The sequence below is a fragment of the Cloeon dipterum genome, chromosome 1 (genome assembly GCF_949628265.1).
Source record: "Cloeon dipterum chromosome 1, ieCloDipt1.1, whole genome shotgun sequence".
In the NCBI taxonomy this organism is placed as follows: Eukaryota; Metazoa; Arthropoda; class Insecta; order Ephemeroptera; family Baetidae; genus Cloeon; species Cloeon dipterum.
This window is the reverse complement of record NC_088786.1, coordinates 26,010,242-26,032,052: the sequence shown is the minus strand read 5'-3', so window position 1 is coordinate 26,032,052 and position 21,811 is coordinate 26,010,242. Positions and strand designations below refer to the sequence as shown.

Below are 21,811 nucleotides of genomic sequence, written 5' to 3'. Positions count from 1 at the left end.
GTTGGCGTCACTGCTGTTTCAGACCGCACCCCCTGATTCAGGCAGTGTGTTGAATTCAAAGTGCTCGGTTGGAGTGTTGTGTCGTCTTCGTCTCGAAACAGCGATTAATCTCGTAACTTTTCCCTCGATTCGAGTGCGGCTTTTTCGAATCTCGGTGTCGGCGCAGAAAAGTTTCGTGAATTGCTTGATTTGAAAATTTTTCGGATTTGGAGCTCCCATCGACCAGGGCCACGCAAGACTGGAGCCGTTATCCTTCGATCAGGGTCTCTGCTCAGGGTTATAAATCAATGGCAAAAAACCACGGCAGTGCAATTAATTTTCGGCAGTGCTGAAATTTCTGCCAGCGAAAAATGCGGAGGCGAAGTATAAAGAGTCAACTTGAATTCTGCGAGCGTTAACGATGCAGACGGTCAACGGAAAATTCCTGCTCGTCCTTGGGATCTGCTTCCTGTCGACTCTTCCATGGTCAGTATGATATATTTTATGTATTATTTAAAATTAAACGCATGCATCGACTTTTGATTGATTCGTCTGAATAAAACATCATTCATTGTCACTTGTTTGACGTCACAAAACGACTGACATAACTTTTATCCGCAGCCATTCGGCGAAAAATGAAGATGCATCCAGGACAAAAAAGGCAGCAACAAACCCTGCGGAGGCTACCTCAGTTTTGAGTCTGGAGACGCTGGTTGTGAATTCCACCCTGGAGGAGCACACGAGTGTGCCATCGGTCACGGTGGCTGAAAGCCTTTCCAGTCTAGTTCCCCTACACAGTGCAGCAGTTAAAATTAAAAAGAAAAACAGTGAAGAAATCGAAAACAAACAGGTTGGTTGAATTCCTGCCTTGAAAGGAATATTCCCACCAACAAAATTGGACTCTTTGATGAATCTTACAATTAAATTGTAGTTGGCACCAATCCCCTGACAATGTGACACTTTGGAATCTTAAAAGCTTTGAAATCGTTTCACACACCAAAGAAATTACTGTCGTGAAATAATTTAGAGCATTGCATTTATTTGTTTGCTTCTCTAATTCAAGATTGCGAAATTCCCTCCTGGCAAATAGTTTGGTGTTGTCTGGCATTAGTCCAAGTAAACAGAGTCATGTGCACCTGATCTGGTTCAAGCAGAAAACAATCGACGTGTTGTTTCTAATTAGCACCTCGTTTTCTGCAATTTTCAGCCCAAGGCACCAAAAGAGGTGCCTGAAGTCGGCTCCCTCCTCGATTCCAGTTTTGTCGAAGACTCGACTCCACTTGCGACTGAAGAGCTATTATCTACCGAATTGAGAAATGATCCCCTGAACGTTTCAATCGCTGAACAGCCCGTCGAGACGGCGTCCCTTGAAAAGAAATCTGACAAGAAGTCCAAGTATGTAAACCTTCCTTTTTAACATCGGTTAAATCATAGGCTTGTTTCTTAGACTTAAAATGACCATTTGAAAGTTGTTGTTTTGGTCGAATGCCAAAATTGGACCTAAAATTACCCAAGAGACAAGAGAGTGAGGAGGCTTGTCTTGGGTCAAGAGTCGCTTTTACAACCGCGATAAACTTTCTAGAAAAGTCGCGAATTCCTGCGTTAACTCGGTTGTTTATTTATTGGCCTGGCTGATAGTTACACAACACGTGGCTTTCGTGACCAATCACTGTAATCCAAATCATCAACACTGTGAGATAAGACTGACTCCGCATGAATGCTATGGTTGTGTTCGCTGTTTCACACCTTTAGTTTCATAGTTCGCAGCATCAACTTCACACCTTGAGGAGGTGAAAATGAAAATGTTTGCCAGTTAGTCCTCTTTTATAAACTTGACATTGGGCCCAAGTACCATTTTAGGTGAGATAAAACTTGTTATTTCTTCATTCATTTTTATGTTATTTATAGGAAACGTTTTACACGTGGTCATGTAAAAAATACTGAGTGTTATTTCGAAAAGTGATTGGTATTTTTAGTTTTGAAATGGTGTCACGAACAAACCTTTTAAAAATACAAAAATTTCTGCTAGTGATGAGTGCAACCTTAAAAATATTTTCTTATTTTTCATAAACGTTTTTCTAGAATTTTCCTTTAATAATGAAAAATATTAAATGTTCACCCAAGCAATTTGAAAACAAAATACAAGTTGTAGCTTTTGGCTGCAACCATTGTTAGTTATAATTGTCACTTTAAAGTATTTACTGTAGATTTACAATGCACAGAATATACTAAGACAGTAAGCGATCTTTGCCATAAAGAAAAACATGAATATGATTTGAACTCATAACTTTAATAATTAAAATAGTTCGGGTTACATTAGATTAATAAAAATTAATATACAATACTGTTTGATCAAAATCACGCGCGGAAGTAGGCGCCCACTGCCTTAATATCAGCAGTGGTCCGTGACCGCTAATAGGAGTAAAAAACCGCACTAAAAGAAATTTTTACAATGGGCGCGCGCACATAAAATAAGCGCAAGCAAAATTCTTGTCGGCCTCGGCCTACGCCGGGTCGATTCACGCTCGTCGTGCAGCGGAGGGCCGCGAGGAAATGAGTGGCGCCAAGCGAGTGTATTATACACCGCCGCGTATCCAACAAGTAGTCTGCTAGTCAGTTGGTGTGCGGTGTGCAAGCCACGAAACACGGAGCCGGCCGCTGGAGCTGCAATCATCGGTGAGCCAGCTCTCAACCCTCGCATTCGCGTTATTTGCGCAGCTTTGAATGTCCTCTGAGTGGGAATTTTGTATTAATTATCTCTGCACAAAATTCCGGTTCTATTTAGAAACAGATAATTCTTAATAAATATCTTGGGTTTTTTGCTGAGAAACGGAAATTAATCCTCAACTTATCGCCAAGGAAGCAGAGTTTAATTCTTCAATATAATAATATATTGAACTCGACTCCTCTCTATCCTGTCCCTCCGATTTAAAATTATAGTATTTGGTTACAATAATTGAAAAACTAACTCATTTTGTATGTAAATAAGAATTTAAATATCAGATTTCAATGCATTTACAGAACCTCTTAATTTTTGCTTCCCAAACTTATCATCATAATTTCAATCGCTATTTTTTGATACAGCAATTATTCTTGCTCCAGTCAATTACAATACAATATATTATTCAATTAATTTGTATTGACATTGAACTATGTTAATTATTTTACACAAGGGCGTTAGTCTGCGTAATGATTAAACTGATAAAACCAAGAAAAATATATTGTTGCCGAATGTTTTGAATTTCTTTCAATGAAAAATTTAACTTTTGCTTTTCTATAGCTGCTTGTTACATAGATAAACAATACAGTATAATATTACTTTTTAACAGTAAGCCGTCCAATCAATATATTCTTAATCCCGACTCATCAGTCAACATTTTAATCATTTATTTTCTCAAGTTTGTATTTAGTATTTTGTCAAAGTAGACAAAAATTATTGAAGAATTATTGGAAATTATTTCCAAAATCTTTGGTTCTGGTTAAGATCAAGGGAAGAAGATTATCAAACGTGCATTCTTTTTTTAAGAAGTTGAAACAAATCAAGATGTATCGCTTTAAAGTGCAAAACCTACAATAATTATAATAGTTATTATTCATAAGTTATTAATGAGCATTATATTTAAAACAACATCTAGCAGGAATAATAAATTTAAGGTTTGGCGGTTTCCCCCCTAAATTGGATTGAAATTGACTATTATATAATTTTACATCACTATGTTCCACCAAAGAAAATCCAATAGAATTTGGTATTGATTTTAACGATTAAAAAGCCCTCCAGTTTTCAATATCAGTTATAGAAATTCGCCAGCACAAAATGAGCCATGTCTTCATGACCTCATGCATTTTTACTGTCGGCCTTGTCTTGCCACTTATTCAAATTTACTCTGAGCGATTCCGCCCGTCTCGATGTCAAATATTGAAGCGCAGGTGTATGGCGGTCGCCGCCGATCGGTCAATTTCGCCCCGTATTTGCATCGACCGCCGCGATAGTGAATACAATTAACCTGCTGTGTTGAATAAGTGAACGATTTCTTGCTGAATCACCTCGCTAGTGCATTTTAATTCCAACTTGTTGTTCTTTTTCCTTCGCGAGCTTTTCCAATCAATGTCACGTTCGGTCACATTGCCACGCGAAATCCGATCTGCGTGCGGGTAAGGAAAATCCTCTCAGGAGTGTGTACATTTCAATTTCGTGAATACTCGTGCGAATGACAGCAACTTCATGCCTCTCATAAATATAGTTTTGTACTCTCCAGGGACAGTAGAACTCAACCAATTAGGAGATTAAGACACTAACCAGTCGTTAATTGAACGAGCAGCTGTGCAGGATATTCCATTGGATGACTTTTAAAGATAATAGATCAGGAATAATATACCAGCCCTGGAATATTGTTGAAAATCTATTAAGTGTAAAAAATGTGTTAATAGAGAAATAATTGCCATATTTGTTCTGAGTTCCTCTCCACAGACAATATTATATTATTTATTGTGGACTTTTTTTCAGAAAATTCTATTGATTCATGCTAAATTGTGTCTTTATCTTCGCAATGCGTTTGTTTATTTTTGGAGCTATTCCTGTCTTTGGAACAGTTGCACGTACGCCGCGTCGCACGGGGTTTAAATTTGTATCCAGTTAATTTTGGTGCCAACCTTGGTTGGGACACATCCAATTTTAAACATTTTTAAATGGACAATAATCTTTTTGCGTATTCTTCGGAGTCACGTTTTACTTTCACGTGGCACAATGGGCACAAGAAGTAATTTTTCGATCACACAAAACGCCTCCATTTGTGGCTGCCAGCCGGCATCATTTCCTTTTCTCAAGCCACGCACACCGTTCTTTCCTCGCGTGGCATTTTTATTATTCACTTTTTTACGATAAGATTCAACTCTTGTGTGCTCAACATGTTAAAGTGGTGCGCAAAAAACTCGTAAGGTCGCGAGCGTGTTTCCTATTTGCATGGCTTCGCAAACAAAATCGCCAACAGGTTTTTTTTATTCTTGTTCTACCCGCTGGGCAGAAAACATTATCACTCGGTTCAAACGAGCAAGTCTTGCGCAAAATGTTTGCAGCTTTCTGTATTTGGACTCGCGGAGTCCGCAAAAGGCTCGCGTTTTCTACCATTTGCGCACTGAGAACAGTTTCGCAGTCATAATATCAACAACTCCAATTTCGCTGATGATTACACGGAATAATGAGAGCCGCTATTGTTCGCATTGAATCCGAGTAAGTGTGTTTGACGCAGTCGGTGGAAAGATGACTTTTTATCGGCATTCTTCTCAGTCTATCGGATATAGATTGGATTAAAACCTGCTGGAGCCAAAAGAGAAAACGCGATTCCCTTCGCTAACTTAATATGGACAGCCGTGATTAATTTTAAGCAGAATGAGCTCAAACTCGGTTTGAAAGTTGATACTAAGTAGAATTCAAAGAATGCTTTCTGTGAAACGCAATTTACCGCCGCACTTTTCCAACCGGTAGAATTAAATTAAAACGTCCAGCAAAACTTCGTACTTAAATTATTTGTGATGGTTTGCATTTTAAATCCTCGCTGGAAACAATAAATTTAACAATTGTGCTCCGACCAGCGCTTCCAAGGTCGTCTGGCGTCGATTTAGGGTGATATCAAGGTCAAAATTAAGCGTGGATGCGCGCTCCATAACAGGCCTGGTTGCTCCTAACAGTTCCTCATTGTACTTTAAAATCGAGCATTATCCAGATGCAAATCCATTGACGTCTTGTTTTTCGCATGGGATTAAAATTGAGCATAAGCAGGCATATTATATATGGTGCACTTGACTTTATTGCTCACTCAAAGGTGATTGTGAGAGAAAAAAAGCTACAGATTATATCAATGCAAATTTGCTACTGATAAAAATTAAAAAGCTTGCCGAAACCCCAGCAGCCTTGACATTCCCGTGTCATCAAACGATTCATTAAGGGAGCTCGAAAAAGTAGTTGCTGGTACCTCTATGAAAGCCACTAATTATAAGTAGATTTGCATGCAGGTTGCGCAATTTTCTCTCTTTGTTTTCGGAGCACACTGAGTTTTTACCCGGTTTGCGTGTCGTCGAGTGGCAAAACTAGGGCTTCTAACAACAATTTCGGCAAGATGTTGCGGAGCTAGCTTCCTCTTTAACGGAAACCTCATCATACAAAGACGTTTTCCCTCGGGTGGCGCTGAAAATTGATTCTGTTTGTCGCGAGCCAACCGCAAAATCTGCACCGTGACACTGCTATCGAGCTGAAATCTAGTCGGCTCGGCAGACGCCCCTTGAACTCTTGACGCAAGCGTTTTGTAATACGAAAGCGCTGTTTAGTTGTGTTCTCCGTCATAGAAGCAATTCGCTTTGGATTTTCTGCAGAAATGTGAGTTTTCAATCCGGTACCACTTCTGAAAGTCTGGGCATAGGTATTACGGGCTCTGGATAGTTTTCATTCGTTTGCTGCTTCTTGCGCATAAGTCGTTCAACCCAACTTTGTATAAGGTTCAATGATTTAATACTTCAAAGAGTCTAATTAATTTTAACCACCCTTCGTGTCATGCCGCTTAATTTGCTCAGGCAACACAAGCAAATAAAACACGTGAAATTAAAAACAATTTTTATTGGTGCAAAAACACCGCACTGCAGATATGGAACGGCTCAATTGTATCACAGACATATTGCCTTTTATCTTTTTATTGAGCTCGGAATTGCAGCTTTTAGCCGCGTAAATTTTGCAATTTTCGACCAAGATTTTTATTGTGCGTCCGTGTAAGTTAAAAAATTCGTCGGGGATTTAAATTTCAAGAAGACTCGTCCTGACCAAAAGTAATTTATACTGACTCGCTCCATCTTGGGCGTCTATTAAAACATTCTTCAAGCCGGCTTTTCAGGTAGTTGTAAATGATATCGCTTAGCCAGAGGGCATGCATGGAATATGAAATTAGCACCACGCAATTTTTGCCGCCGCTCATTGTAGATATCCGTCCGGTGGAGTACATTTGATATTCACCACGCAGTTGTTTCTTTGTAAACGTATACATTGTGTTGAAACTGAACTGCTGAGAGATTTCACAATTTCTCGCTGATTAAATCGGAAGTCGGAAATTCTGTAGGGAAAAGACCGAACATTTTACTTTAAAGGTAAATCCACTCAATCAATTGTATCATTGATTTTTCAAGGGAAATGACATTAATATGTAAACTCTGCTTCCTAGGTGATTTTAAAAATTCATTAATCAGAAAAAATTTGACCGACGTGAATCATGTAGCGTGCTAGCATATTGATCGCAATTTTGCGTGTATTTTCCCTCGTTTTCTGGTGGCTGACTAATTGCTTAATTAGCACCACGCCCCATTCACGAGACCTATGTCTTTCCGCACGTACGGGCGCCGAAAGACCTCATTGCGTGGCTCGATCGGCGCGGCATGCTAATATGTTCGTGGCGAATGGGGCTTCAAAGCCGAGAGCACGCGCCTATCCATCTGACGCGCACAATCGCATCTCTCACGTGGAGCCAAAACATCACCGAGCGGTAAATATTTGCAGTTGTGACCGCGACGAGTGAGCACCGCCCTCCGTCGCTCGGTCGGACAGCATCAGCAGCAGCAGCAGCTAAGATGCTCGAGCGAGGCAGCGTGAAGAGTGCTCGATTGGGGCCGCCAGCTAAGAAGCCACAGCAGTGCCCTGGGGAGGCCAAGGTCGCTGCTGCCAACCCTCTGTGCCTGATCGCGTGGTTGGGGGCGGGCGTCGCCTCCAGGCTGCTCCGCCTCGCCTCCATGTACCTGCTTGTGGGCCTCTGGGTCCTCTGGGCAGTGCCTCCCGCCAACAACTACGATACCAACAGGTTTGCCTCTTCTTGAAAAAATTGCGCATTTTTAGTAAAGATGGTTAAACCTTATCGTACGAGTTTGTCAGAACTATGTGTTAGGTTGCTTTATTTTGGTGGGTGAGTGTGTATGATCACTGGTTTTAGTTCCAAACGGAATAAATTTACTGTCGTATGGAATTAAATTTGATCGAAAAAGTTATTAATAAAAAATATACCGGTCGCACGTATCAAATTTTGATCGCCGTTCACACTCGCATACATGGTGGTGTCAGATCGTATTTCAGCCAAATCTAAAATTCCTCAGCTTGATTGGCATGATCTAGAAAGCCTGACCTTATCGTGTCGATAAGAATGTAGTGAAGCAAATGTTGACAGAAATTATTTAAAAAAATAGTACTTAGATAAAAGCAAAGAAAGTCTAAGAAACAAGCCCATCGAGATTGTTTATTATATATATATATTGGCAATGACCCATTTGTGCGAAATTATTATCTAATCGTGTTTATATAATCAAACTGTGATTTCTCTGTTTTAGACTTATCAAAACAGGCCCGTCAGTAGAACATTTGACCGTTCCGATCGTTCCACCCCAGCTACCCGACCTTGAGAACATTTCCGCGTCGCTCATTGACGACAAAGCGAATCACTCGGTCGAATCTCTAGTCCAACATGCCAGAACGGACTCCAGTGTTGGCGCCACCCTCAAACTGCCCCCAGACAAAGGGGTTGCGCAGGGTGACATTGACAGAAGCAAGCAACCCCAGCTTGCAGAAGAACCCAAAGTGGCAGCCAACCAAAGCGAAGAAATTCCTTCCTTCAATGAGTGGACGCAAAAGCAGCTTGCCGAAGAGAAGAAAAAAGGTACGTTTAGTTAAATTCTATTTTTGACTCATGCAAAAACATTTGAAGCACGTCTTTAAAAGCTTTTGGTACTAGAAAAACTGATTCCTACTCTCAGCCATTAAACAGTGGTTGCATAAAATCTTAGAAGACCTAAATACATATATTTAATTGATGAGTCTGCAAACGTCATAAATGCGCATAACTTAATACTCACGTGCAAGGTGTGGTTTTTCTGAATCCAATTGCTTGTTGAGTATACCACGACTCTAATTCTGAACCTAGTATTTCATGTCTGGCTAAATATAGCAAATCGTCTGGACTTAAAATTAATGCTTTTTGCTTTTGAGACACCTATTTGGCACCCAGCGCTAACTACCGCTTTTTTGGCAGTTCACCATTCACGTTTTCGTTTTTATGTTGCAGTGCAAAACGCGAGCGAGCTTCCACGTGCTGCGCCCAAAACACAGGGCAATATCAAAATTCGCTCCAAGAATTACGCGTCTCCCGACTGCGGCGCCAAAATCGTGGGCGCCAACCCCGAGGCGCAACATGCGAGCGCTGTGCTGTCTTCTTCGCAGGACGAGTACGCGCTTAGTCCGTGCAACAGTGCCAAAATATGGTTTACAGTTGAACTGTGCGAGGCCATACAACCAAAGCAGGTAGGAATTGAAAAGTGAAATCGAGTAGGCAGGGATTTTTTTGCAGAATTTTAATTATTTGGAATGATATACAAATTTTAATTACAAAAAATTGAATGCAAAATATCAGTGTCCACAAATTAAATTTTATTTTATCACGGGTAATACATTGAAAAATTCGTAGATTGGCTCGTGATTTAGCGTTTTATTAGATCATTAAAGTATTTTGCCATGACTTTGATTTGGTTCTTCGCCAACGGTCATTTGTCGGACTTTGCTCTGATTATTACCGACGATTTCAGATCGAGCTGGCCAACTATGAACTATTCTCGTCATCCCCGCAGGAGTTTTCAGTGTCGTTCAGCGACAGATACCCGACAAGGGAATGGCACTTAGTCGGCCAGTTTACCGCACGGGACGAAAGGACAGTGCAAAGTTTTAATTTGGACGCCTTTCCCTCCTTTGGCAAATTCATCAAGGTCGATTGATCTCGGTAGCTAAGACCAAATCCGTAATTGAATCTGTCCGATTCTCACAGGTGGAGATGCATTCTCATTACGGCAAGGAGCATTTTTGCCCAGTGTCGCTATTTCGTGCCTACGGCACCAGTGAATTTGAAGTATTAGAGACTGAAGACGAAGGCCACAGCGCCAGGCACGCGGAAGACGATGACGACATTGAGGATGATGTCGCAGGTACAAGAGTTTTATTGCTATCTTGTTTCATCATGTCCTCTTTCTGTCCCAATGAATCGGATTAGTTTGCGATTACGAGCAAAACATGATCTTATTTGCGTTAATACCGCGATGACATTGTTTTCTCTCCTTTCAGGCGCAATTCTACCAGAGAAGGTTCAGCCAAAGAATCTGTTCGGCAGCGCTACCGAGGCTGTGATAAGCATAGTGAAAAAGGCTGCTCAGGCCGCAAATGTCTTCGGAAAAACTGGTATAATACATTCACAGTTCAAAAAAAAAATAATAAACTATATAATTGTTTGCTTCAAGCAGGAGATTCAATCAATTCCACTTCTTCCACGTCGGAACTGTTGCTGAGCAACAACACAATTTGCAGTATGTCCCCAAACATACCATTTATCGAAATCTGCCCCAACTGCACTCCCAGTGTGCTGAACCTCCTCACCTGCAACTATGAAGCGTTGCGCGCCATGCTCTCGACCGACTATGTTCTGAAAGCACTTCAAAGAGAACAACTCTGTCTTCGGGCTAGCTTCAATGACAGTTACCTGGGAGTTATGCTCGGCTCTGAGTATGTCACAGCTCTCTGCCGAATCCTCCTTTCTTTTCACCCTGCCCCCTTGCTTGGAGAAAATCTAGAGGTACTTTAAATTTCATCTATGACTGGACTTTATGATTTTTTTTGCAACTTGAAAATCCCTCTCATTGTTCCTGACAAATTATCAAAAGCAACTCTGACAATAATTTGCCAATTTCTACTTGTGAACAGACTTCCAATCAAGGCAACAGCGTGGTTCTCCAACCTTCTGAAATTGCTGCAAATCCTTCAACGAGCAGAAAGGCCAGTAGTTCCTCGCCAGAAGTACCATCAGAGGACACGCTCTCAGAAACCAACGATATTCCTATCCAGCCTACACAAACTCTGAAGTTGAAGGAGTCGGATAGTGTGCAACACGAGTCTGTTGTTGTTCCAACAGCAATTGACCAGCCCGTCGCTCTTCCTGTGGACACTGCACCAGCAGAAAGCGAAACTGAAGATGCGGTTGTCATTCAAGATGAGACTGAGGTAATTTTGGGATTATTTAGTTAAATAAATTGACAAAAGTTTATGACTAACAGGGCCATTTTAGTAAAAGATACTAGAGCAAAAAAATATCATGCAACTGATTAAATCTTCCTCCTTCAGAAAAAATGAATTTTATCTATTTTTAAAAAACCCATGTAAAATTATTATAGGCTAACGCCACTGAAGACTGGTCATCTGGCGAAAACAGCGAGGTCATAGACCTTTTGACCGAAGAGGAGACAACCGAGTCGGTTGAAATGAGCAGTCATCCACCGCCAGCAACGCCAGTTTCCTCAAGTACCGTTCCTAGTAGCCCAGTCACTGTTCAGGCGCCAGTACAGGGTAGTCAGCAGAAAGAGTCAGTGTTTGTTCGCCTGGCAAATCGGATAAAAGTAAGTGTCATTTATTCATGTTTTGTTTAAACATAGATAGGGTGAAAATTATGAATAAATCAGAAATTGAAATTCGCTTATTTTGTCAGATGGAATTACGGTTGGCTAATTTTTGGATAATGTTTTAGGCATTGGAGAGGAACATGTCGTTGAGTGCGCAGTACTTGGAGGAACTGAGCAAAAGATACAAGAAGCAGGTGGATGACATGCAAAAAGCCTTCGACCGCACGTTGGCTGCCGTCACGGAGAACTCGCGGCAAGCTGCGCAGCGGGAACAAATAATGGCGGAGAAATTGCACTCGCTGGAGCAGAGATTCAGCGTGCTGGCCGAAACCGCGGCAGCCCTGCTTGCAGAGCGAGAGTCGTGGCATTACAAATTTTCGGTTACAGCGAAATTTTAAGAGCTGATGAGCAGTGCTAATTTTTTTATTGCGTACAGGCCGTCTTTCATAACGTCATCCTGGTGAGTGCGGCGATCTACTTAATTCTGCACCTCATCAAGCAGAGAGGCGTGCGCACCGCCAAAGAAGTCACTCCTGACCCTGACAGGAGGCTGTCTGTGTTCAAAAGGCACCTTTCAGCGGACGACATTCCTAATGACGAGCCAATCAGGAAGAGAAGAAACAGTGAACTCGAAGCAGAAGGTAGAGGTCTATTTTAGAGATTTCATTTGATGACTAAAGAAACATCTCTACAGATTAAGCCCTCTTTAGGTCATTGATTGGAAAAAATTGTTTATATTTGGTTGATTATGAGTTGTAGTCGTGGAGTAAATTAAAAGTTGCAGCATTTAGAAAATTGCATGGTTCAATCATTGAAAACAAAACTACCTTCTGATATTGTCGTTTCAGAACTGTGCATGTTCTAAAATAGACACATTATGTAAGCAATAGTTTCAAAGCACTCCCTAGAACGAAACTCATGTGAAGTGTTCCCTTTTTCAGCGTGTCTGGTGCCGCTTCCAAGGATGATGGAGAAGAAACCGCTTCCGCTGAGCGTCAAACACGAACTGCTCTCAGACAAAGAAAACAAGCTTGACAGGCTGGACACGAACAAGAAAAAGCGCAAACGTCTGCGACGTGAGCTGCGCGGCATGAGCGTGCAGGACCTGTGCTCGGGCCTCAGTCCCGGGACCCTGGCCGTGATCAGGGCGCCAAGCCTGAAGGTGGCGCCGAAAGCTTCTCTGAGTCCAATCCACAAGCTGACGCCGGCAAAGAGCCGCAGACACAGCACGGACAACTCGATCGTGGACAGCGACTTCTGGAAAAAGGAGTTCAAGCTGAGTGTGAGCCAATCAGAGCGGCTGGCCGTGTTCGCGAACGGAGGGGAGCAGGGCAGCGACGGCTCCAACCTGACCGTCGAGCTGCTCAAGGCCGACGAGGTGGACGAAAACACGCCGCCTGTGCCCCCGAATGTGCAGCAGCAGCAGCAGCCAAAAAAGTCGAGCAGTGGTCTCAAGAAAATGGTTAAGAAGCTTTTCTGATTAAAGTAGAAAAGTGGTTGCTTCTGAAGCTTACTACTGCATTTCTGTCTGTGATTTAAGGCGCACTAAAGTTGATTTGCCACATCAGCGTGTGTGCATGAGGAATTTCCCGTGTTGGTTGGCTGAAGTTCCTTTGTGAGGGGCTTGATGACCGCAGGCCTCCTGTTCTCTCGTCGTGTTTTACTGTTTAGTTGCCTGCACAATGTTGAGAATTCAATTTAGCCCCCGACTAGCTGTTGCGAATGAGGTTGTTATTGTTAAGCGAGGAAGCAATTCTCAGAATCAAATCGTTCAGATTTAGTGCCGATGTGATTGAGTTGGCATTTTAACAATTTTTAGTCATTTATGTTCCCGACTTTATTTATTGCTCCTACTTGTATTATGTTTAAGTTTGTAAATGTGCGAGCTGACTGGTGTAATATTTATAAATCTAACGACCAGAACCAATCAAAGTAGTATGGTGATCAAGCCAAGGATCTGGCTTATCCGCTGCAATCTCTAAGAGGAGATGGACATGTATATTTAAGAGGAGTAAATATAGGATTATATTGTATTATAAAAGTAAGGTTTAGAACCTAGTTTATATTTTGTGCCGTGTTCTAAAATAGCAGACAAAAAATAAAAACACTAAAGTATTATTGGTTTGCATTATTATTGGTTTGCATTATTGGCCGAACCTCTCAATTGCTGACAATGAGCCAAGTTGTTAATTTTCGTGGGTATAGGCGAGACAGGCCCATGAATACGAATAAGTTGGGCCCTCACGTGAGCATTACTGATAAAGTACGTAGTTCACATATCAATTTAAAACTGAAAGAAATACAATTACGTATTGGTGGGAATCACATGAGGAGCATAGTCTGGCCTTGCCGTTAAATGCGAACATAAGGCAAGCTACGAGTTTGCCATATACGGTTCCCACTGAAGCTGCAACTTTTCGGCAATAGCGTCGCCATCGTGGGTTCAGCAATTTGTTAGATCAGTTGCCCCTACGTTCTGCTCGCATCAAGTTCGACCGCAGCGTCTGCTCTAGCGACGAGGAGATCTCTTTCTCATCACTCTCGGTAATTGAAGTTGATTTTTATTTGACATTCATGGCACGGCACAGCATTTTACCAAGCCTTAAAAAGCTACTGTAAACCTATAGTTACTGCCTTTTTTAAAAATGAAATCACTAAATCGACGCATTTATTCCGATGCACCCTTGTTAATTTTATCAAAATTAATTTGAAATATTCGCATTTGCTAGGGAAAGCATTCTCAAGCAACACAAACGAATTGGAGAAATTAAAAATTTGAAAAAAAAACAACATTTATTTTCTGACTTTAATGCAGACGCACCCAACTACCGTGAGCATACATCTCTGACGCGTCAATCTCCAACAATATTCGAACAAAGCCTGGTTTATTAAGTGGCGCGAGTATCTCAAATTTATTAATGGTTTATTAAACGCAAAATATGCGTGCAACACTCTACATCAAAAGGTTAATCAATTTTTACAAATTTTCGCTGCTTCTCTCAAAGTAAGTTTTCTTGCTGTACACTTTTGGATATGATATTTTACATCTACAATCATTATTAGGTTCATAGTGAAACGTGTCTCAAATTTACTTAACGTTTTTTCCAAAAAGGTTTAGACCAAAAATTGGAATTTTACCAAATCATCAAATTAAAAAATCAGTCATAAGCAGGCCGTTCATTGCCCAATTGTAGCTCGCAATCAATTGTATTCCTAAATCTGGTAGCTTTTGGAATACAAAACCGACTGAAGGCTAAAATAATACAACTTGTTAACGATTGGTTTTCAATGGGCTATATATACCTCTTTCTTTGGTATCTATAACAACCTAGGTATTCACCTCAATGCGATTATAAATCAATTTTTTCTTTGTATATATTTATTCCGGTTTGTAAACTGTACGTGAGAGTATTTAAAACTTAAAAATAGACGCGCCGTTTAGACCGAAAGGAATAACAATTATCACAATAATAAGGTAGTTCAGAGCACTTATCATTCCTTCACACAAGCACGTGTAAGGTCTCCTAATCAGAAAATGCGTCCCGTGTAGATTCAATTTTGCGTTATCTTTTGTCTCGACACACGACTTAAAAGTGTGTCTGTGGTCTGTGCTTGGTCAAGAGCGCTGGTTCCTCTGCGTAACTCTTTGACGAAGTAGCAGCGCCACCAAAAACACTTGACTTGGATGCCACTGCATGGTGTCGAACGTCAGGGCTGAACGAGATCTGTGCATCCCGATATTCTGTCGGTTTTTCTGACTGCCAACAAAGACAGGTTATACCAAAATATTAGCGTTTTTAAAAATTTATTTAACTCTTTCGTTGTTTTTGTCACATAATTAAAATTTGAATATTATCTTTCATAACGATGGCAGCGCACTGATGGCAACAGACTGATAAAATTACAATTATAAGTGTACCATAACACCAAACGGGTGGCTTTTTGATTGAATTTTGCAGTCTCTTTTTTATGCTCATGAATAAAGATGAGTTAATATAGAAGAAATAATTATTCCTGTCGCATTGTTTGAGCTATGATAAGTGTAATAATATTATCTCCTGTTCAAATTTTACTCGAAAATAACCGCACATAATTAAACGGTCTCATTTTTAATAGTTTATTTTCCTGATAAAGGCCATAGCCGCAACGCTTAAATTTCAATCAAACCATTTGCACCAAAAACATTACCGTGCGGAGCCAAAACATTGGAGCGTCTGTTTATGAAAAGCTTTTAGACTGCTGTCATTCGTGGTGTTGAACCATTCACGCATTCTAAAAAGTCACGAACTAGCAAGTTGCACCCGAGTCTGAGAGAATCACAATCAGAATAAGACTGTCAAACGCCTCGCATGAATTCAAGAAATGCTATATCATAAAAGCCTTGGTCACTGATATTCGCGCCTCATTTTTTTTATTTGAAACAAATTTCTTGAAGAACTAGTAAGAAACCAAGAAGCCTGTATCTCATTGAAGAATTTAAATAAAATTCAGAAAATCTATTACCTGGAACTAATGTACAATAAATTTATTTAAAATAATTTTAAATTTTTACATCTTATTCTAACGTAAAGTCTGTTGTGGCAAAAAAGAAAAATTCACGTCAACGGTGAAACGAGTAAAACCAGAAAAACTACCATTGGCGCCTCTCTATTCTTGCCGCCGCACTCCAACCTTGGCAACGCATATAGTAGTAGTATATATATAGCATAAACTATGCAAACTGACATAATAATCTCTGTCACTCAAGACCGCGACGCCAAAGTGCTTGATGTTCATCGATATTGGTCCCCCTCGTCAGCCTCAATTATTACCGGGCCCATGACATTGATATGTGTGTTATTAGATCTCTAACCTTCTTAAAGGAGAATGCGGACCAATTTAAAAATTACTGCTGCCGATATGCACAAAGTAGATCAAAGGTTCAACAGGAAATTTCTTATGTCGTGTCTCGCCAAACATACCTAAACAATTGATATGTATTTTTATCTTTATTACGCTTGTCTTTCAAGTGATTATTGTAACAAACTTTAATTATCACACTATTCAATAAGTACACACTTACACTCTGATCACGTGCGGCAAATTTTGATTGCTCAACTCGTCGTGCCTCCTGTAATAAATTATCAATCATACGACCTGAACGTCACATTTGATTTTATGTGCCATCAATGCCTCGCCCATTAAGCTCGGTTTATACAAAGGAAGGCTAACTTGTTGCTAATGGAAATAATGGAAAGCGCCTGAAACTAAAAATCGCATCGAGTATCCGCGTAACAAATATTCGAATGAATGAATGAGCAAGCCCTTGGAGTGTCTGAATCAATCTATTCACCAGCACAACAATTTTTGCGTAACTGTTGATTTCTCACTTAGTTTGTTATTGGCAGCCGAGCGGTGGAGGCGAGAGCAGCCAGAGCCTAGCGACCCACAGTTAATAGTAAGTGCAGTGGGACGAACGATGGACGTCAAATGGTTTAAGGATCGCGTGGTGGCCGTCGACGTGCTGTCCGCGCTTTTCGGCATCGCCTCCTGGGTGGCCATCAACGGCCTCTGGGTCCAGCTGCCTCTGCTGGTGCAAGCCCTACCTGAAGGATGGTCCCTGCCCTCCTACCTCTCCATCATAATTCAGGTCGAGAAAATCTTTCATTTCTTATTCTTAACTATGTTTTTATAGGTTGTTATTATGTTAAAAATAATTTACATTTATTTCAAATTATGTTAAGAATATTATGTTTTGAATTTTATGAAAAAAAATCAATATTTTTTAAGTTATTTAACGAACAATTGATAAAATAATTCATGAACAACTGTGAAATTAGATTTAAATTAAGTACTCCTTTTTAAAATCGTCATAGTAAATTAAATTATTGACAATGAGTATCGCGTGATCAAGCTAGGATTTACTCAGGTAAAATATATTTACTCCTTTTTTATTTCCAACAATTGTGAGAAGATGTTGTTACTTCACGTTATAGGGATTTCCCCTCAGTGAAACATGATGTGAGTCTGTATTCATAATATATATACTTCAAAATAATGCCATTGATGCGATAAAAAGAAAGCCCCAATTGTATACAGCAATGAAAATTTCGTAACAGACGCTTCCACTTTGCCCGTGATGCTAATTTTTGCAGATCGCCAACATCGGCCCGCTGAGCTACGGCCTGCTGAGCAGAATGTGGCCGCACGTGGTGACCCCGGTGCGGGCCACGTGGGTTACGCTTACCGTTGGGGTGGCGGCCTCGGTGCTCATGCCCATTTTCTGGCGCGAGACGGCCGTCGTGTTTGGAGAAGAGCGCTCGATCGCGCTGCTGGCACTCACGCTCGCGCTCAGCCTTGTCGACTGCACCAGCTCCGTCCTTTTCCTTCCTTACATAGGTACCACCGACTTTTTTTCAACTAGCGCCAAATTTAAATTATAGGACAGAGAAAGATTTTTTTCTAAACAGAAAAATAATTGGAAAAATTTAATGTTGATGGAAGGATGTCGCTGGAGCTGAGGGCACATTAATATATTCACCTGATTTTTGGTCATAGTGGCAATTTTTTAGTTTTTTAGAATAAAAAAAAACTTGACGCATCCTAATAGTAGAAATTAAAGGTCTCGTTCAGTCGTGCTGCGCCGCGCCAGCCGGCAAATTTAGGGTCACGTACTCACTGCTGGTGAAAAAGTCGAAAAAACAAGAAGTGCCGGAGCATAAACTAGCCTCTGGCACTTAGGGCCGTTAAGCACCATTAAAATTATTATTTAAAATTTTTAGCCGCGTCAGCAGACGGCGGTGAAAATACTCAGCCATCGCCTAATTAAGCGTGGCTGAGATCTCTAGTGGACATTGATGACAATGCCAAAACGCTTTTTCTATAACAGTGCACTCGGCACCTAATGTATTCGCTTCTACCAATGACGCTAAATTTTCCATTGCAGATTTGGACGGTGCCTTGAAACCACTCTTTCACAATCTTTTGAGTACGGCTATGATTTTTAATCTTTGTGGAAAACTTGTTTTTTTAAACGGCGGATATAAATGTTGACGTCAGACGAAAACCACGATAATTTTTACTGAAAGTTGGGCTAACGTGATGTCTCGAGTTTGGCAAAATATAAAACTAGGCATTGCGTGAATTGGAAAATTTTAATATTTTTTTAAAGAACCAGATCATTCAGAGAGAGATAGGTGTGTCACAATTACTTCGATAGCATATAAAGCTACAATAAAAATGACCAGTTTAAAAAGCTCTTTGCAGTGCTATACAATAGATGATTTTGATAGGATTTTGATTTTGGACGTACCAAAGATAGAAGCTTTGACTCTCTTATATCAATATGATTACTAAAACAAGTTCCAGACGTGGAACAGAATTAAAAAATTCTAGGTCGTTTGCGGTCATCTATTGTTTTTCCGTTTTGCTACACCTGCCGAGGCCCTTATACCTGAATTTGACATGTTTCCCAATTGAGAAAAACAAAAATTAACACGTGTATTTACTAGGAAAGGCATTAAATTCTATACAATATGAAATTAAGACTAAAAAGGTGGAAAAATTGATCAAATATGATATTTCCTCCTTATTTATTTTTAATTTCTAATTAATTAAATAATCAACCAAATTTTCTTTGTCCTAAAAAAGTGATAAATTTATTAATTATTGCCATCCTCATCATCAAAATCCCTTATTCAAGGACTCTTCAAGGGCATCTACCTTCCAAGTCTGATGCTTGGCGAGGGGTTGAGCGCTTTTCTGCCCAGTATTGTGGCCACCATTCAGGGCGTGGGCAAGTCGACCTGCGTCAACTCCACTGACCCAAACTGGCCTGGTTTGGTCGAGGAGCTGACGCCTCCGCTTTTCAGCACCGAGGTAAATAACAAACAATTTTTCTTTTCTTCTAGAAAACTTAAATTTAATGTTTCGCAGATATTCTTCGTTACTTTGGCCGTGATGATGGGCATCGCGACGGCCGCGTTCTGCGGACTCGAGTATTTGCCTGTTTGCGAGCAGGAGCGTTTGAAAGAGAAGGAAAAGGAAGACCAGAAACAGAGTTACGCAGTCCTCGAAGGACCTCTACACGTAATTATTTCTTATTTCTTCTCATTTAAAAAGCTTGTTCCAAATTTAAACAATCTCTGTAGATAGTGGTTTAAATTTTTACGCTCACGAACAAAGTTCTGTCCAAAAATAATATACTAAGTACATCTTGTGTTCCTGTTAAATTCACTTCAATTTTTTGGGTAAATTTTCAATTATGTAGATCAAAAGGAACTGTTAAAAAATATAATAGATCAAGAGCTTGCAAAAATCATTTAATCCTAAGTTTTGCATTGAGGGGTTTTCTCGGTTATTGTTTTGCAGCAAAGAAAGACCAAGCCGTTGGCTTGCTTTGCTGAGCTAATGTTTTACGTGTACGTTGCAATGCGAGAATCTTACCGAAGTTTGGCGTCAAGCGAGGGCTGATTTTCGCCTACGTTTGATTCTCTTGCATTATGCAATGACGATTTCAATCAAATTGCGAAAGCTTTCTGAGTCGCTACTTGCTTGGTTTGCACCTTTCCAGCATGCAATAATTAGATTCACGGGACGCATGTCTTGCGTTTCAATAAAAAGACGACGCTAGTATTTTTCTGGACCATCTCCAATGAGGCCCGTACGCCCATGATGATCGTTCGCGATGATATTTTATTGGGACACGGAGTTTTCGCGAGTTGTTAGCAATCAGCCCATCTCAAAAGAGGTGAACCGATAAAAAAAATCTTGGAGCTCTTTGGGTTATAGAATTTAAATCTGCTGTTTTTCCGGGAATCATATTTCTGACATCACGAATTATTTTGCAGAACAAAACGACGCTGGTGCAAATCCTGTTGATGCAGTTCTGGCTGTGCCTCTTGTCGAACGGCTTGATGGTCGGTCTGCAGAGCTACTCGGCCATGCCGTACGGCAGCCAGGCCTACCATTACGCGGCCATCCTGTTCAACGTGGCCAACCCGCTGTCGTGTCTGTTCGCCCTCTACAAAGCGTGCCTGTCGCTGCGCGGCATCTTCTCTCTGCTCGTCGGTAGCAGCCTCCTGAGCGCCTACCTCCTCTGGACGGCCGCCACCAGCCCGACGCCGCCCCTCGTTGAACACGTCGCTGGAGCCGTCATTGTTGTGAGTACAACCACTGGCTTGATAATTTTTTTACTTTAAATTCAAAAAGACAAAAATGGTAAATAAAAGGGGGTATGAAAATTATATATTTAACTAATTGAGTGAAAAAGGAGTTATGCAACCTGTACAACTCGTTTTCGTCAAAATCTTGCCTGCATTTTATAAAATGACCTGCAATGAACAGTCAACAAAAATGTATAGTAGAACAAACGAACGATTTAAATAAAAATATTTAATATATTGAGAAAAATGTTCCGACCTTTAAGTGGTATATTGGTTATATATTGTATTTGATTTATCTTACGTAAATTCGTTTGAATTATTTTACAGTTAAAATAAGTTGAGTCTCCTCAGTTTATAGCGAGCTGTTAACTTGTAAACATTTCAACAGAAATATTATCTTGATATAATTATTTTTCTAAAATAATGGAATACATTTCTCTAAAACTTCATTGATTTTTTTTAGTGCTCAGCTTATCATTTTGTAAGTTTGTTTTAGAAAGAAAGTGCTCAAAATTGAATAAAAAATTATGAAGAAAATTTAGCGAATTTAGACGGATTGAAAAATAAATGCAAGGAAACGAATCACTATGATAACAGGATATTTTTCAATTGTTGAAAAATCGCATTTACAGTATTGCTAGAGAAATAAGAGGCATCTTAAATTCAACAGATATTTAGCAAAAAATGTTTCAAGGATTTTATAAAAAAAAATATTTTTGAGGTGCTTTCCAATTACATATTTTTTATTATTTACAGGTTTTAGTCTGGTTTTTGTACGCTGGTGTTGCAAACTACGCTAAAGTGAGTGCCGCGTGCGTGCTTCGGCAGAACTGTTGGGAACGCCACGAGCAAGTCCAGCAGGACAATGGCTCGATGCGCGAGGACTCGCTTGAAGGGTCGATTATGGTGAGTACAAGAGTGCGAACGCCGGCTGAAGAGAGACTCTTTTACTTTGGCGTGGCGACGCAAGTCGGCTCCCTCGTCGGCTCCGTCATCGCCTTCGTGCTGGTTAATATTCTCAAATTGTTTGTGGCCAAGTATCCGTGCCAGTAATTCAATTACCACGACAGCTACGCAATTTCATTCTCGTGATGCGTCTTCTCAAGTCACGCAACTACGTACTTTTGTAAACTTTAATTTGTATATATAAGCTTTTTGTACCGGTGTGAGATTCAAAGGTGTATTTTTAATAAATATAATTTTTGAGCAGCATGCAGATGGTTTGAATTTGAGAT

General features: G+C 40.4%; 2 protein-coding genes across 6 annotated transcripts; both read left to right on the top strand.

The window, feature by feature from the left end:
* The first annotated feature begins 71 nt into the window (after positions 1-71).
* Positions 72-13,551, top strand: LOC135934641 (SUN domain-containing ossification factor). 5 transcript variants are annotated; one of them, XM_065476546.1, is made up of 15 exons: positions 73-465; positions 601-829; positions 1,187-1,374; positions 8,332-8,657; positions 9,063-9,298; positions 9,580-9,756; positions 9,816-9,972; positions 10,109-10,222; positions 10,282-10,613; positions 10,742-11,038; positions 11,209-11,430; positions 11,559-11,813; positions 11,870-12,074; positions 12,282-12,312; positions 12,375-12,513. In XM_065476546.1, exons 1-14 carry the CDS (start codon positions 401-403, stop codon positions 12,296-12,298), a joined length of 2,820 nt encoding a protein of 939 aa, XP_065332618.1. In that variant the 5' UTR covers positions 73-400; the 3' UTR covers positions 12,299-12,312; positions 12,375-12,513. The 5 variants fall into 5 exon arrangements, with proteins under 5 accessions (XP_065332614.1, XP_065332618.1, XP_065332615.1 ...); XM_065476542.1 differs by lacking the exon at positions 12,282-12,312 and having other exon boundaries at positions 72-465; positions 12,375-13,551; XM_065476543.1 differs by lacking the exon at positions 12,282-12,312 and having other exon boundaries at positions 10,285-10,613; positions 12,375-13,551.
* A 3,302-nt stretch (positions 13,552-16,853) lies between these two features.
* On the top strand, positions 16,854-21,788 carry Rift (Riboflavin transporter). The gene is made up of 6 exons (XM_065476549.1): positions 16,854-17,062; positions 17,568-17,811; positions 19,115-19,290; positions 19,348-19,500; positions 20,262-20,573; positions 21,333-21,788. Exons 1-6 carry the CDS (start codon positions 16,892-16,894, stop codon positions 21,627-21,629), a joined length of 1,353 nt encoding a protein of 450 aa, XP_065332621.1. The 5' UTR covers positions 16,854-16,891; the 3' UTR covers positions 21,630-21,788.
* Positions 21,789-21,811: the final 23 nt, after the last annotated feature.